Source organism: Diuraphis noxia, unplaced genomic scaffold (genome assembly GCF_037042655.1).
Source record: "Diuraphis noxia isolate RWA-SAM2 unplaced genomic scaffold, SU_Dnox_SAM2 contig0005, whole genome shotgun sequence".
In the NCBI taxonomy this organism is placed as follows: Eukaryota; Metazoa; Arthropoda; class Insecta; order Hemiptera; family Aphididae; genus Diuraphis; species Diuraphis noxia.
The window spans coordinates 42246894-42262624 of record NW_028301715.1 but is presented as its reverse complement, the minus strand read 5'-3'; the positions used below and the strand labels follow the sequence as shown (position 1 = coordinate 42262624).

Genomic DNA, 15731 nt, shown 5'->3' with positions numbered 1-15731 from the left:
AACCTCATCGGCGTTTTGTATTAATACAAATACAAAGCTCGATATTGAAGGCACAAAAACCTTTTTTTTTACATTTTTTAAATAACTGTAACTTTTTTACTACCTAATATTTCGAAAAACACCGATGAGGTTCCCTCCTAAATATTGTTCTCTATAAATTTCATAATAAGTATTTTTACTCTAAAAACAATTTTTAATGCCGTTTCGTTTGTTTTTCGTAGACGTGTTTTTACCGCTGAAAATGACCAGTGTGACATCCTCTTAAGGCACGGTCTCGTCCAATTCGTCGATGCACGGCACAGGTACTGCCCATAGTCGTCTATGATTGGGTGTTGCGGGCGGACTATCACGACGTTGCAGACGCTGTTTGGTGCCGTCAGATATTATCAATGTTAGTTTCTACACCCTAGCTGTTATCGACTTATCTTTGTGATTACGCATCGGTGGGGTAGTGCGGTATAATTTTAGGGTCTGTCTCTTAGACCATATACTATAATGATAGTATGATACTATTTTATTAAATATATATATTGTGATCTAAGCCCTAAGGTCTGTTTATACCACCGATATAATATACTAATTAGTATATATCTGTGGTTTATACGCAGTCGATTAGGCTACCACCACGGCTTTAGATAGAATGGTTGCACATTGGACTATAATACGTAATGTTAGACCGCGGTGTAAGAGAGTTCATATCTAACATTCGAAAAAGTGAACTACTATTAACGCTCTTGGGGGTTGTTAATTGGAATTACAATATTATAATGTGCCCATATCCTGCCATAATATTAAATTATTTTTGAATGTTCAAATGTCCAATTATAAATATAATTGAGTTAATAGCTTAAGTATAATCACGATTCACTTCTCTCGTGCTCTATCTACATAATTATTATATGATTATGTTATGTCATACACTACTATTTAAACGAAACTCATCACTATTCACTCTAGTCTGTGTTTTGATTATTGGTTTTGTGAATTTTGATTTTGGAAAAAAAATAGAAAAATATTCTATTTTTTAGTCTTGAATTTTTATTATATTGATAATATGTTGTCCTTTTTGCTTGTTAGATAATTAAAACCATACCAGTAAAATCCCAAAAAAGTGAATTAGAGTTTATATATTATATTTAGAATGAAATTTAATAATTTTTACAGTAGGCATTTTCAACTATTTACTACGTTCTTAACCATAACCTGATGTTACTCCATCAATAACTAGAGTTTTAGGCAATATATAGTAAATTACACGTTACCATGTAACATTAAGATATAAATTCAAAATTGTATTGTTAAAAAATGTAGGCAACCAGACCCAAGATGTTCTCAATATTTATTTACATTTTTATTTGTATGTAGGTATGCAGATGAAGTAATGTCAGTTGTATTATAAAAATTAAAAAATTTAATATAGGTGTCTTAACAATATAGAAAACAGATTTTTAAGCTCTACTATTAACCATTTATCTTACCCCTAAATACTCAAATAATAGACACTTAAATCTCTATTTAAGTAAACTTATAACTGTAACAGTTAACTCTTTAGTTAAAACACTTTAAAAAATTTTTAACGTTTTTAAAACTATTTTTGATTAACTAAGTTGATTTAATAATCATTCTGTATCTAATCTGTATACCTGTGTACCAAAAAACAAAATATTATTTATATATATATATAAGATAACTTGATATGAATGGGTTGTTCCACTTAAATTGTTATTTGTACCAATAGGTATGACATACATATTTTATGAAACTCTTATAGTTTTCGATTAAATAATTTTTTCATTTTTATTTTGAATAATCTCATAATAATAATAATGATAATTTATATATGTATATTGAATATAATGTATAATATAATATTTTTTTTTTTTTTTTTTTTTTTTTTTTTATAAAGCATTTAAAGCCTCGGCGTCAAAGGCCATTGGCGTTGGTTTACAATAGGTTACATATATATACAATTATTTACAGGTTATATACTATTTACAAGCTTGGACTTAATTATATTATTTATTGTATTGTAGGCATATTATAAACCAAACAAATAAAACAAGCAAATTAATGATTCAAAAAATCAAAAATTAATCAATTACTATTCGTTTTACGCTTTTATGGAATCGATTACCTATCGGAAATCGGAACCGGTTATGGTGAATTGGCGAGAATACTACATATTTCATTATCATTACATTTCAATCTTTTTTTTTTAAATTTATTTGAAGTAATCTACAATCTATAAATTTTCTTAGTATAATAAGTAGATTTGATAGGTGACAAGTAAGAATAATATGAGTAATGAGATTAGGGAAGATACCCAGTGGTAACATCCTAAACATTTCAAACTTAAACATTGTCCTGTTAACATAATATGGTGCCCAGTTTCATCATCACTACGATGTGTAGAGAAGACATCTTCTTTACATCGTGGTACAGACATTAATAAGATATAGGTATAAGTGACTCATAAAAATTAATTGTCCACTAGAAACGCTAATATTGGCATCGGGGTTGATATCAATGACGTCTTATCATAACTCGACGGGCAACCGTACTATCTTAAATCTTATATTATATAAAATGGATGAAATTATGTACCAATAATTAAAACACATATAACCAGGGCTCGGAAGTTGTGGCACTAAAAATGGTAATTTTTAGCTCCTTAATAAGCACTAAAAAACTCCAAAATATGCGCTATAAATAGCATGAAAAATCAAAAAATATGCATTTAACTTGAAAAAATTATAATTATAAATTTATTACAAAAAAAAAATGAATATACTGTTACATAATTATTATTTATTATACTGTTTTATAAAACGTTTATGTTCATTGACGGTTCAGAGACTGGCTGGACTGGTTGAATTAAAACTGTTAACAAACATGTTAAATTATTTAATTATGTGTGCTTATAATTAAATTAATTCATATATTTACCCTGGGAATTACACTGGATTATTAAATGTTTTCGTAAATTTTCGAATTTGAAAGACCTGCGGTTATTTGATAGTATAGTCTTGTAAGTAGAAAATGACCGCTCAACGTCAACGGACGTTATTGGTGCGTACTTATAAAATACCAAGTCATTACAGTTTAGATCTTCAGGTAGCCCGTCTAGATTTTCAGATGTTTCACCCGTTAAAATATTAGATATTTGTATTAAGGCCGACAAACCATGATTTTTTTCAAGAACTTGGTGTAACTTTTTGTTCACAGCTCTCCCATTCTGATCCCTCAAAGTTTCAAAGCTTCTTTTTATATATTGAACTACTTTAATGGACTCGGACAATGGTATATTTTGCTGTTGTAAATTATCAATAGCCATAGTTAATTTAACAAAGTTTGATTTAATGTACGTAAGATTATTTTCTAAACCAGGTTTTACAATATGATATAACATATAAGCGACGAGTATCTCGTTGAGCCAAGCTATTTACGCAAGCGTGTGTACTGTGTATACTGCGTGATGTATTATATTCGTCGCAGATAATGTATCTCAATGAGTGACGAGAGACTCGACTTAAAATACAATCTAATGAAATATTTATAGGCAAACATTTAACATTCATATTGTCAGCTAAAATTATTTAAAAGCATTGTTAGCCAGAATATTTGTTACTAAAATTATAACTACTATTGGCTAAAATGCGGCTGGTTAAAATATGGTTCTGCAAAAATACATATCCAATTTAAAAAAATTCAGACCGGAATATTTTTGTTTCGATTGAAATTTAATTTGGACATAATATTTATGGATTATTTTTTTACGCTCTGGCTCTAATATCTATCTTTCTATTTAATATTCATTATATTCCGAATGAGGTTTTAACGGAGAGAAAAGTTAGACAATTTGGAAAAAACTAAAAGACCCTTTTTTATTATTTAGTAGGTTTTAAACTGTGGAGGAGGATACGGTGGGTTAGAATACGTGAGCCTGATCCTGTACTTACCCATCGGGAACAAGTGACATCATCACGCCGACTGATATTTGACCTTATACAATACGTTTGGGACGTATATTAAAAAAAAATTATAATAAATAACTTAACTTAAGTTAATAAGCTAATATTGTAAATTTCCGTATAATTTTTAACTTAAATGATTTAATAAAAATTTAGGATAAGATTACTATACCTATTAACTTAAAACATCACTTTAAATTATTTTCTTTTAACTTAACTCAATTAAAAATTATCATCAAATTGCCTAGGCTTAATAATCAAGGCAAGGAATTATTTTTATTTCGATTTCAGTTACGTCAACTTGAAGATTTTATGTTATCGAACATGACCCGATCTACACATACGCAGACTGAGAATGAATTATCATTGTCATCGGTATATGATTTAAACGAAAAGGTAGACAAATTGTTAAATTACCAGCAATCGTTGAAGGAAATAATCGACGGTAAACTCGTAACCATTGGGTATGACGTTGAAAATATTAAACACCATTGTAGCATGTTGAATACAATATTCCACGAGCTAGAAAATAAATTGATTTCACTAGAAAGTAATTAGTTATTTTTCAATTAAAAACACGTATAACATTATTAAATTATATGATACGCCACGTGATATTAGTATGTTATTATTTTTGTTTATAGGGAACACGGAAAACCCGATGCGCAAATATAGTGCAATTAAGACGCGAATTGCAACTCTAGAAAGTAATATACATTGCCTATTATACGACCATACCTATAATCTGTCCAGTGAGAGAACGCGTCATGCACTGACTAAAACTGGTTCCCCCAATCAACATCCTGCCAGAGAGGAACCGGTGTCAATAGCAGTGTGATGCTGAGGGATTTTGCAGAATTGGCGCGTTCTCTCGCTGTACGGAGTATACGTCATTATGATGTATACCGTGATATAAGTCAATTTCATATTTTTTACTTAACAAATTGTTTTATGTGTGTACGATGGATACGTGCGCAGATGATGTAATGAAAAACACTTCGCACATCATCGGCATGGACCATTCACACCGTTCGTTGGAGTGGACAAGACTGCAATACTTCGGATCCGCTGGAATATTCCCTCCTGATAACCGCCGTAACGATGACTTAACTTCATTTGTTGCGGCTCCATCTTATTATGATATGCCACCAGTGCCGAGATCGGTGGCTCAGTATTTTCCACCCGCGACTACAACAAATTCTCCGGTGCCGCCGAGTGCATTTTTGCCTTCACCGCCACCAGCACCGCCAATGCCTAGTGTAATTTTTCAACCACCGCCCCCGAAGACTCCAAAAAAATCACAATTGTTAACAGGTTCAGAAAAATCAAGCTCTTCCTCAGTGGTCACAGCGAAAGTCGAGGAAATGTACGGCCGGATCCCCATAACGACTGAGATTCTAAAGTCCGTTGTTCTCAAACCACCTGGCGAGAGGAAAAGAGCAAGTAAATCGGCAACGATATAATCGCCGTATTTTTGAAAAAAATATTTACGCATATGAAGAATATGAATGTAATCAATACATGCAAAATTGATATCATTGTTAAAAATATGAAAAACTTACACACATTTGCATTGTAAATATTTCAACAATATATGATAGATTATTTATATATTTATTTGTGTAGGTATGCAAAATAACGAATAACATAGATAAGATGTATACAATATGAGTGGATATCTACTGGTAATACGATAAAAACAATTATTAACATCCCGATATCTGTTAAATATTTATTATAGCTATAAGTAATTAATATATCATAATATCAACCCATTAGAGCAAGGCTAATGATTTTTTGTCTCTAATTCTCAATCATATCTCCTATTTTAAATTTTTAAATATTATTTAGTTTTTTTTTTATAGATTATTCAATGTAAAATAATAATAATAAACTTTTGACCTACACATAGTATAATATGTTAATAAAACATTATTGACTGTTATCAACCATGGTATCATAAATAACAATTCTTCAAGATCACACTAAATATTTTTTAAAACTTTTCTGAATACCTACCCTAATCATGAAGTTTAATTTATACTTCATTCTTATCTTCTGCTTTGTTTATATCTCTATTATTCGTCATATTCACACATTTTTTCGCATTATTAATTTCTTTATTTGTATCTCATATTAATTTTCGTCTTTGAATTACTTGTTACATGTTAATGTTGAAGGTTGTTCATGAGAAACATAATATATTGATAAGGAATTGTACAATTGCCTTGGCTTATACCGTTGATTTATTTTTTTCGTCCTCGGTTATAACTTGAATTATCTTTATTTTAATCAAATTTAATTCAATGTTTATAATATATTGTAATAATATTAATAATTTTTTTATTAAATATTGATATTATGCCTTTTCTTTGTAATTTTCTTCCGAAAGTAAAGTTTCTGATTAATTAATTATGCAGAGCAAGTATTAATTCTTCTCATAACCACAATTTTCTGCGATATTATTCGTTTTGTCAACTTCCTGAAATAGAAGTATATATTATTATATACAATGTGGTTTTTTTTTTTATAACATTTTAATAATTAAAATGTTCTGGAAAAGTTTCACCTATTTGTAAATGTTATTTAAATAATTTTAAGTCAATAAGTCAATGAGAACGATATTATTTATTGACTTGTTTACTATATCTAAATTTACAATAATATTATTTAGCATTTCCTAATTATAGGAATTTCTATGGGGGTTTATATCCGAGTGCTAGCGTACGGAGTATTGTCGCGACTCGCGGAACCATGATATCAGTAATCGACAATACGTTAAGCCGACAATCATAACTAAACTAATCAGCTTAACTTAAAAATGTTTAAGCTTTTTTAGTTGCATTTTCCTGGTTAAATGCTTTTTTTTGTAGCATTATTGGCAATTTTTTAATTTCTTTATTGAAGGTTTTTAGTGCTTCATTTTCCTAGCCCTATTTATAAGTTTTCCAAGCTAATGTGCTCTACTGAGGGACTACAGTTACTTGAGTGGTGAGGAGTTGTACAAGGACAGGTTGAATAGTGGACGAGATCAATAAAGTAAAAACTCATAAAATAATATCCATATAAAATAGTTATAGGAATACTATAATTTCTTTCAAAAGAATTAAGTTATGTACAACCATAGTCGCAAATAGTGTTTGAGATTTGGGGGAGGGGGGCTAAAACCCAACTTTAATAATATTGAATAAGCTTTAAACAACATAGGAAATGTTTGGGGGGCTTAGCCACTAAAGCCCCTACCATAATTACGCCTATGCGTATAACTGATGTAAGAACTAATAAAGGCTCAAATAATTATAAAAGAACCAAAATGCACTATGTTCTATCACGAGCACAGTAATTAGTTATTCATTTGTATACTTATAATTTAGCAGAATTAACGATATTATTTAGGTAGTCGTGTTGACGACATCAATAAACTACATATCAACGTTTTTGAGAAAATTAATCATGGATGGAATTATCTTAACTTGGCAATTTGACCAAGATTGCGTACATAATAAAGTTATATATAAGTAGTTAGGTGGGTACCAATATAGGCATTATGAAAATAAACGATTTATATCTAATATTTCATAAAAGATCTATACAATACGAGTGACTCATATAGTATAATAAAATTGTATCATCACATATGAAATAAGAATTTATTATGATATTTTTACTACACATCAACGATTTATCTACAATTTTAAGTCATGACTTCACGAAAAAAAAAAAAACATTTTTATTATTTACACATAGGTAATATTGTATAATATAATAAATAATAATAATGTGTACTGCGTAAAATTATAGATTTTTCCACGGTCTTAGAAGATATCTTTTAATTTAAAAATCTCTAGTCATTTGTCAATAATATTAATCTCTTTCAATTATACCTATATATATAATTTTATAATTTTTAAATTGTTGAATTAGGTTGAATAAAAGTTTGTTCACAGAATGATTAATAAACTAATAAAAAAAATAAAATGTTATACAATATACGTGTAGTGCACAACTGCACGAGTCAATAAATTAAATGGAAAAAAAACTGTTTGTGTGTAAGCACGATGGATAAAATGAAACTGTAATTCTGACTGCTGAGCACCAAATCCAGATCAATCCATGTCCGGAATACCGATCGGGATTGAAACAAAAGTTACAATTCATTATATCTGGATTAAAATACCCAATCCGGATTACGATATAAATACGGATTATTAAGAATTTTGAAAACTAATATTTTTTTGTTTATCTAAATAAATAACTATAATTCATTAACTACCCACAAAATATGTATCTTACTAAAAAATGAAAAAATAACAAATTATCTCAAAAACAATAAAGCCGGATTCGATTCAAAATCCGAATCAACGGATTGAATCCGAAATTCCTGATCGACGAATTGATCCGAAATCAGAATTAAATAATTGTAATCTGTAATCTGGATTGGTCGAGGTAATGCTCAGCACTAGCCACTAACTGAAACCTTTCGTTTTTAATTTTATTAAATTACAAGTTCGTATATATACATATATATATATTATAATGTACCTACATCTATTATTATATATTAATATAAATATATTCAAAATGAATTAACTTACAGAATAATATATTAAAACGACGCTCCGTATCATCAATATTCCACACTAATAACACAGTTTATATAAAATATAATATATATAATCTGTATACTACATATATATATAATATATATAATTTATATAATCTGTGCTAATAATTACTACGAACTAAGATATATGTATGAGATATGTATATCTTTTTTTTTTTTTTTTTTTAAACGTAATACATAATCTGTGTCGACTAGACACAATAAGCATATATGATGAGAGTAACAAAGATTGACATGGAAATTTGATGAAAGAAGCCACCCATCGATGGCACTTTCTATGGATTTTTTTTATTTTAATTTTAATTTTTTTATTTATTTTTATATTTTATTTTATTATTTTTTTTAAGCTTATCTTAAGAGGTCACGACACCACTTACGCTTCAGGCGTCTAGGGGGATTACCAGGTATGGAAGGAGTAGATAAGTTTTTTATGAGTTCGTTAGGGTGGTTAATTAGTTTGGAGTAGAATCTTTTATAATATATTTTGGCTTCATCGTTAATTGTTTTGAGTTTGGTTGGTATATCTTAGCTCTGAATAATGATTAAATATTATAAGATAATAATGCTATTAATAATAGGTAGAAATCATCTGCAAGGTCGATTAATAAATATAATATATAAATAAAAATACAAAACTATGAAACATAAATGTTTTAATCCGCTTTGGTACCTTTAATAAATGACTATTATAAGTCATAAACTAAAAACAACTTATTTCATGCATAGATTAAACATATTATTACTTATTTGAATATTTAATCTAATGTTTCAGGGTATTTGGTATATAGTACTCTTTAAACTTGAACTAAGGTATCTTGGTTTGTGGTATCTTTGTTTGTTTTTGTATTAATAGTATACGGTATACGTTATATTTTCTGCGACAATTAAAAATAATATGCTTTAAGTGACAATTTTAAGAAAACTAAAATTATTTTTCTCAATTGGTTGGCAGCACCGACAATTTCGTGTCGTGGTATGTTACCACAGATTATATAAATTTTTTTTATATAATCTGTGTTATTACCATAAGTATTAATTGTGACCATTTGTAACCATCGTTACAAATTTTTCGCCGTTGTACCCTACAAATACAAAAAAAAGTTTCATTTCAAAAATGTGCACATATTGGTTGGAACAAAAGTTATTTCATTTGTCAGATCTTCTTGTTACATTTGTATTTTACCTTAACGCAATTCAAATACTTAATATTTCAATGTATAAGAAAAACAAATTCGTTTTTTTGCGACTTGGCTGTATTAAAAAATAAAGTAAGTAGGTACTTATTTAGGTACATTATTAATATGGTATATTATAATTATATCAACCTATAGTGAACTACTGAACTCTTGATTATTCACGGGTGGATTATTCGTGTTTTTCCACGCAATTATGAACAGTGCTAAAAAATAACGGTGTTAGTATACAATGTACGTAATATGTAATTGCAAAAAAATTAATGTTTAAATAAAAATAAAACGTGTTTTTATATAGGTAATTACCTTACAATACTATTTTAATATTCAAAATAGTATAATTCTTTTCTATAATATAATAATGGTATTTTTTATTCAATTTGTATTTTGTGAATTAACCAAATTTCGCTTATCCGTTATTGACGTGCCACCCTATTCCACCGACAACCGAGAGGTTACTGTATTGTACAATTGTCTGTAATAGTATTTTCTGACAATATTTTATTCTTATTCGCTAGAAATATTATTATTTATAATGAAAATAAACTGTGTCTGTGTGTCATATGATACACTGGATATATTATTATAACGGAATCTGTTGCCAAACAATGGAAGCAACTAACCTAAAATTATACCTACCTAAATTTATAACATGCAATCAGAATAACTTTATGGATTTAATGACGTTTATGTTAATCAAAATATTTCGGATAAACGTATATTGATACGGAATATAGGAATAAAGTTAAATCTTAAACCAGTGATGGGGACATGGGGTCGAAATGATAGGTAAAGTTCATTACTGTATTAGTAGACGAATTTCAGGCAAATTATATTCAGTATAATAATATGACACTTCGACATATGATTATATTTGTTTAAAATACTTGTACCGAGTTGGTATTATTATTATAATTTAATATTATTTAAATTTAAAGTAAATATACTTGAATTTTTCAAATTATATAATGTTTGCATTTCAAAAGAATTACAGCGCATTCATATATAACTACCTAACTCAATATTGTTACACCTACACATGCCCACACAGCTACAATACTTTCGATAGTTTTCAGACATACAATGTACACACATTTTTGTACCAAGTATACATTATATATGATTTACGTTTGTCGTTTTCGATGGTATATTTATTGATTGAAATTGTTTTGTAATAAGTTCGGCTGCATCCGAGTTCCGTCCCGAGAACCTTTTTTTATGCCAGTTCCGTCCCTGTTAAAAAAAAGGTATATACCAATTCCGTCCCAGTTAAAAAAAAGTATATACTAATTCCGTCCTTAATAATTTTCATAATTTAGTCGTATATATATATATATATTAGCGTTTTTAAGAACATATTAGCATTATATTTTAAGCATTAAAGAACTCAAATAACCGCTCTTTAATTATTATAAATTTAGTTATCTTACCAATTTTTATATATGCTTCGCATTGTTTTCGAATGCACTTCCATCGTTCAATATCGTTATTCAACTCTTTATGAAAACAAAATTTTAATTCATTTTTAATAATTAACATTTTACCTTTTTCATTGTACATAATATATTGTAGACTATCCATTTTTAATATATATTAACGAAGCACGGACACGCACAAATAACGACTGAAAAGTTTATTTGGTTCAATAACTGAAATCATATTATCTTTATTTCTAATAAATTAAATAATATAATAATAATTAAATAATATGATATTATTAAATTCGATTATTTTGTGCGATAACTGATATCATATAATCTTTATATCTAAATAATGTGATATTGTTAAATTCGATTTGCCACGGGACGGAATTGGTATATCCGTCAAAAAAACCCTGGACGGAACTAGTATATCTAAAAATTCAATTTTTATAATTGGGACGGAACTCGGATGCAGCCATAAGTTCATGTTATAAATTAAACTCATGGACACATTAGGTAGGTACTATGAACAGTATAAACATTTATTTCACATTTTTTTGAATACTTGAAATTTTTTTAAATATTTTTCATAAAATGAAATTTTGATTTAGCCTAGCTATCTTAATTATTTCAAAAAAAAAAAAAAAAAAGCGGGTAAGTCGTGGATGTCGCTCTGCTGTACAGTAGGTTACAAGTGGGTTACTGTAATGGATGGAATTAAATTTGAATCCAATGATATTATATCATTGTATACAAAAAACGATTCTGAGCAAAGACGGTTTATCTGTCTAGGATATATTATAGATTATTAAAAATTTTCAAATCTTAGATTTAAAAAGAACATTTTTTATGAATTTCTAGTTTGAAATAATTTGCGAATATTCGTGATTTTCGTGATTTTTACATATGTTGTTAAAATTCAAACTTTGAAATCCAATATGATATTATATCATTGTATACGAAAAAAGATTCTGAGCGAAGACGGTTTATCTGTCTAGGATATATTATAGATTATTAAACTTTTTAAAATCTTAGATTTAAAAAGAAAATTTTTTAATAATTTCTAGTTTAAAATAATTTCCGAATTTTCGTGATTTTCGTGTTTTTTACATATGTTGTTAAAATTCAAACTTTGAATGCTTGTTAAAAAAATTGTGCCAATATATTTCTTTTATATTTCACCTGCTATTGTAAAAATATGTTAGGAGCCTTATATAAAATTTAAAATTTTTATGAATTTCTAGCATAAAATAATTTGAACATTGCCGTAATTTTTACGTATTTAGTCAAAATTTGAAATTTAAATGCTTATAAAAAAAAAATTGTGACTATATACTTATTTTATTTTTCAACAGCTATTGTAAAAATATATTATGAGCCTTGTATTAAATTTTCAAATCTTAGATATAAAAGGAAAATTTTTTATGAATTTCTAGCATAAAATAATTTACGAATTTTCGTGATTTTCGTGATTTTTCATAATTCGTTGGCAAAATTCAAAATTTGAATGCTTGTAAAAAAAAATTGTGACTATGTATTTATTTTATTTTTCAACTGCTATTGTAAAAATATGTTAGGAGCATTTTATTAAATTTTCAAATCTTAGAATTAAAAAGAAAAACTTTTATAAATTTATATCTAAGATAATTGGAACATTGCCGTAATTTTTACGTATTTTGTCAAAATTTGAACTTTAAATGCTTATAAAAAAATCGTGCCTTTCGTATTTTTAATATTTTTTAACTGCTAGTGTTACAATGTGTTAGAAGCCTTGTATTAAATTTTCAAGCTTTTCACCGAACAAATAATTTTTTATCAAAAAAAACTAAAAAAGTTGAAAAATTAAAATGTCAGTAAACAGCTCAAAACAAATCTAAATATTTTGAAAATTTTATCAAATATATAAAATGTCTACATTAACATTCAATCAAAATTTCTAGTATCTGCGGTCATTTGTTTTAGAGTTACACCAAAATAAGGAAAACGCTAAAAGTGAAAATCCAATGTTGTAAAAATTTAAATTTCAAATGCTCATAAAAATTTAATTTGAATTTCCGGTGAACTTTTTATTTGTGATAAAGATTTAAAAACTTGTAAGGAATCTTGTATTAAATTTTTAAATCTTAGATTTAAAAAGAGAATTTTTTATGAATTTCTGCCTTGAAATAATTTGTGAATTTTCGTGATTTTTACGTATTTTGTCAACATTCAAACTTTGAATGCTTATAAAAAAGAATTGTGACTATTAATTTATTTTATTTTCAACTGCTATTGTAACAATATGTTAAGAGCCTTGTATTAAATTTGCAAGCTTTTCTGCCTAACAAATACATTTTTATCGATATTAATTTAAAAAAAACTAATAATGTTCGAAAATTTCAAATGCCTATGAATAGTTCAACTTAAGTCGAAAATTTTTGAAAATTGCATGGTGGATAAAATATACTTATATAAACATTCGGTGAAAATCTCATGTATCTATGGTCATTTTTTTTAAAGTTACATCAAAAACCAAAATCGATTTTGTCGAAAAATTAGTGTGAGTCGAATTTCCCGTTTCCCCCTTAATTTTTAGTTTGTTTATCCCGATTATTTAAAATAATATTAAGAATATTTCACTTTTGACCCCCCAAAGTACGAACTAGATTCACTTTCTGATCGAACGAGATACTGAAGTCAAAAATCGAATCACTTTTACTGCCCCAAAACGTGATGACAGAACCAAAAAAAAAAAAAAAACACACATCATGGTAAAATCAATACATTCATCATTCCGATCAGAATCTAAAATGACAGGAAAACGGGAATTTTTACGCAAAATCAGTTTTCTACCAAATCGATTTTTTTATATGGTTGTAATTCAAAAACTAATCACTGTAAATACTTGAAATTTTCACCAAATGTTTATGTTAGTGTTATCTATATACAGTTACATTTTCAAAAAATTTTGAGTTATTTATAAACCACTGAAATTTTCAATTTTTTTGAGAATTTTTTTTTTGAAGTGTCGGTAAAAAAATGTTGGACGACCAAAAGAACCTGAAATTTAATACAAGGTTCTTTATGAGTTGTTCTTATTGTAGCTAAAAAAAAAATTAAAAATCGTTAGTCACAATTTTTTTTTATAAGCGTTTATAGTTCAAATTTTCGAAATCTGTCAAAAACGCAAAAATTTACAAGTAATTTTGAAGTTGAAAAATCATAAAAATTTTTATGTTTATAACTAAGGATTAAAAATACAACACTAAGTTTTCTATTAGTTTTCCTTCAAGTAGCTATAGAGAAAACTCGAAACATCATTATAGGAAAAATTTTAAGTGCGTTTGAATTTTAAATTTTTACGAAATAGCGTAACGATAACGATTTATCCTGAAACCAAGTATATGTATATCTATGATAATATAAGGTTTTATGAATTATGATAACTACATGCAATGTTTTTGGAAAAATTGATTAACCAAACCTTAACCTCAAACGATTTTAAATATTTGTTATAATTCAAAAAGTATAAGTCGATGACACATGAAAATTTTACCAGTTATTTAAATTGGCATTTTCTTTACATGATTTAATTTTCAAAATACTTTGATTTTTTTTGAGATATTTATAGACAACTGAAATTTTCAATATTTCTGAAAAAAATTTTTTGAAGTGTCGATAAAATTTTTTTGGCCCAATCAAAATATTTGAAAATTTAATACAAAGTTCCTCATAATTTATTCTTATAATGATTAAAAAATTATATGAATACAGAGGCACAATTTTTTTTTATTAGCATTTTAAGTTCAAATATTGACAAAAATTCGTTAAAACAATGAATATTTTTTTTTTGTGTCTGTCATCACGTTTTGGGGCAATAAAAGTGCTTTGATTTTTGACCTCAGTACTTTATTCGATCAGAAAGTGAATCTAGTTGGTACTTTGGTGGTCAAAAGTAAAAAATTCTTAATATTATTTTAAATAATCGGGATAAACAAACTAAAAATTAAGGGGGAAACGGGAAATTCGACTCACACTCATTTTTCGACAAAATCGATTTTGGTTTTTGATGTCACTTTAAAAAAAATGACTATAGATACATGAGATTTTCACCGAATGTTTATATAAGTATATTCTATCCACCATGCAATTTTCAAAAATTTTCGACTTAAGTTGAACTATTCATAGGCATTTGAAATTTTCGAACATTATTAGTTTTTTATAAATTAATATCGTTAAAAATTTATTTTTTGGTTAGAAAATCTTGAAAATTTAATAAAATACTCTTAACACATTTTTGCAGTAGCAGTTAAAAAATAAAATAAATTCATAGCCACAATTTTTTTTTATAAGCATTACAATTTTGAATTTTGACTAAATACGTAAAAATCACAAAAATTCGCAAATGTTTTATGCTAGAAATTCATAAAAAATTTTCTTTTTAAATCTAAGATTTGAAAATTTAATACAAGATTCCTTACAAATTTTCGATCTTTATCACAAAAAAAAATGTCCACCGGAAATTCAAATTAAATTTTTATTA

At 27.1% G+C, this 15731-nt stretch overlaps 2 protein-coding genes across 2 annotated transcripts; one reads left to right on the top strand and one right to left on the bottom strand.

Moving 5' to 3' along the window:
- Positions 1–2736: 2736 nt before the first annotated feature.
- Positions 2737–4062, bottom strand: LOC149055370 (uncharacterized). Its single transcript, XM_089229796.1, has 2 exons — positions 2947–4062; positions 2737–2880 (listed from the first exon to the last, which is right to left on the bottom strand). The coding sequence occupies exons 1-2, from the start codon at positions 3407–3409 to the stop codon at positions 2822–2824; spliced, it is 522 nt and encodes a 173-aa protein (XP_089085922.1). The 5' UTR covers positions 3410–4062; the 3' UTR covers positions 2737–2821.
- A 233-nt stretch (positions 4063–4295) lies between these two features.
- On the top strand, positions 4296–5517 carry LOC107166172 (uncharacterized). The gene is made up of 3 exons (XM_015514729.2): positions 4296–4521; positions 4616–4678; positions 4950–5517. The coding sequence occupies exons 1-3, from the start codon at positions 4296–4298 to the stop codon at positions 5432–5434; spliced, it is 774 nt and encodes a 257-aa protein (XP_015370215.2). The 3' UTR covers positions 5435–5517.
- The last annotated feature ends 10214 nt before the right edge of the window (positions 5518–15731 follow it).

Bases quoted from the DNA above. Each gene is read 5' to 3' on its own strand.
- LOC149055370 (XM_089229796.1), bottom strand. From the start codon at position 3,409: ATGTTATATCATATTGTAAAACCTGGTTTAGAAAATAATCTTACGTAC. The intron at 2,881-2,946 runs GTAAATATATGA...GTTTGTTAACAG, and splicing joins AATCCAGTGTAATTCCCAGG to TTTTAATTCAACCAGTCCAG.
- LOC107166172 (XM_015514729.2), top strand. From the start codon at position 4,296: ATGACCCGATCTACACATACGCAGACTGAGAATGAATTATCATTGTCA. The intron at 4,522-4,615 runs GTAATTAGTTAT...TTTTGTTTATAG, and splicing joins TAAATTGATTTCACTAGAAA to GGAACACGGAAAACCCGATG. The intron at 4,679-4,949 runs GTAATATACATT...ATACGTGCGCAG, and splicing joins GCGAATTGCAACTCTAGAAA to ATGATGTAATGAAAAACACT.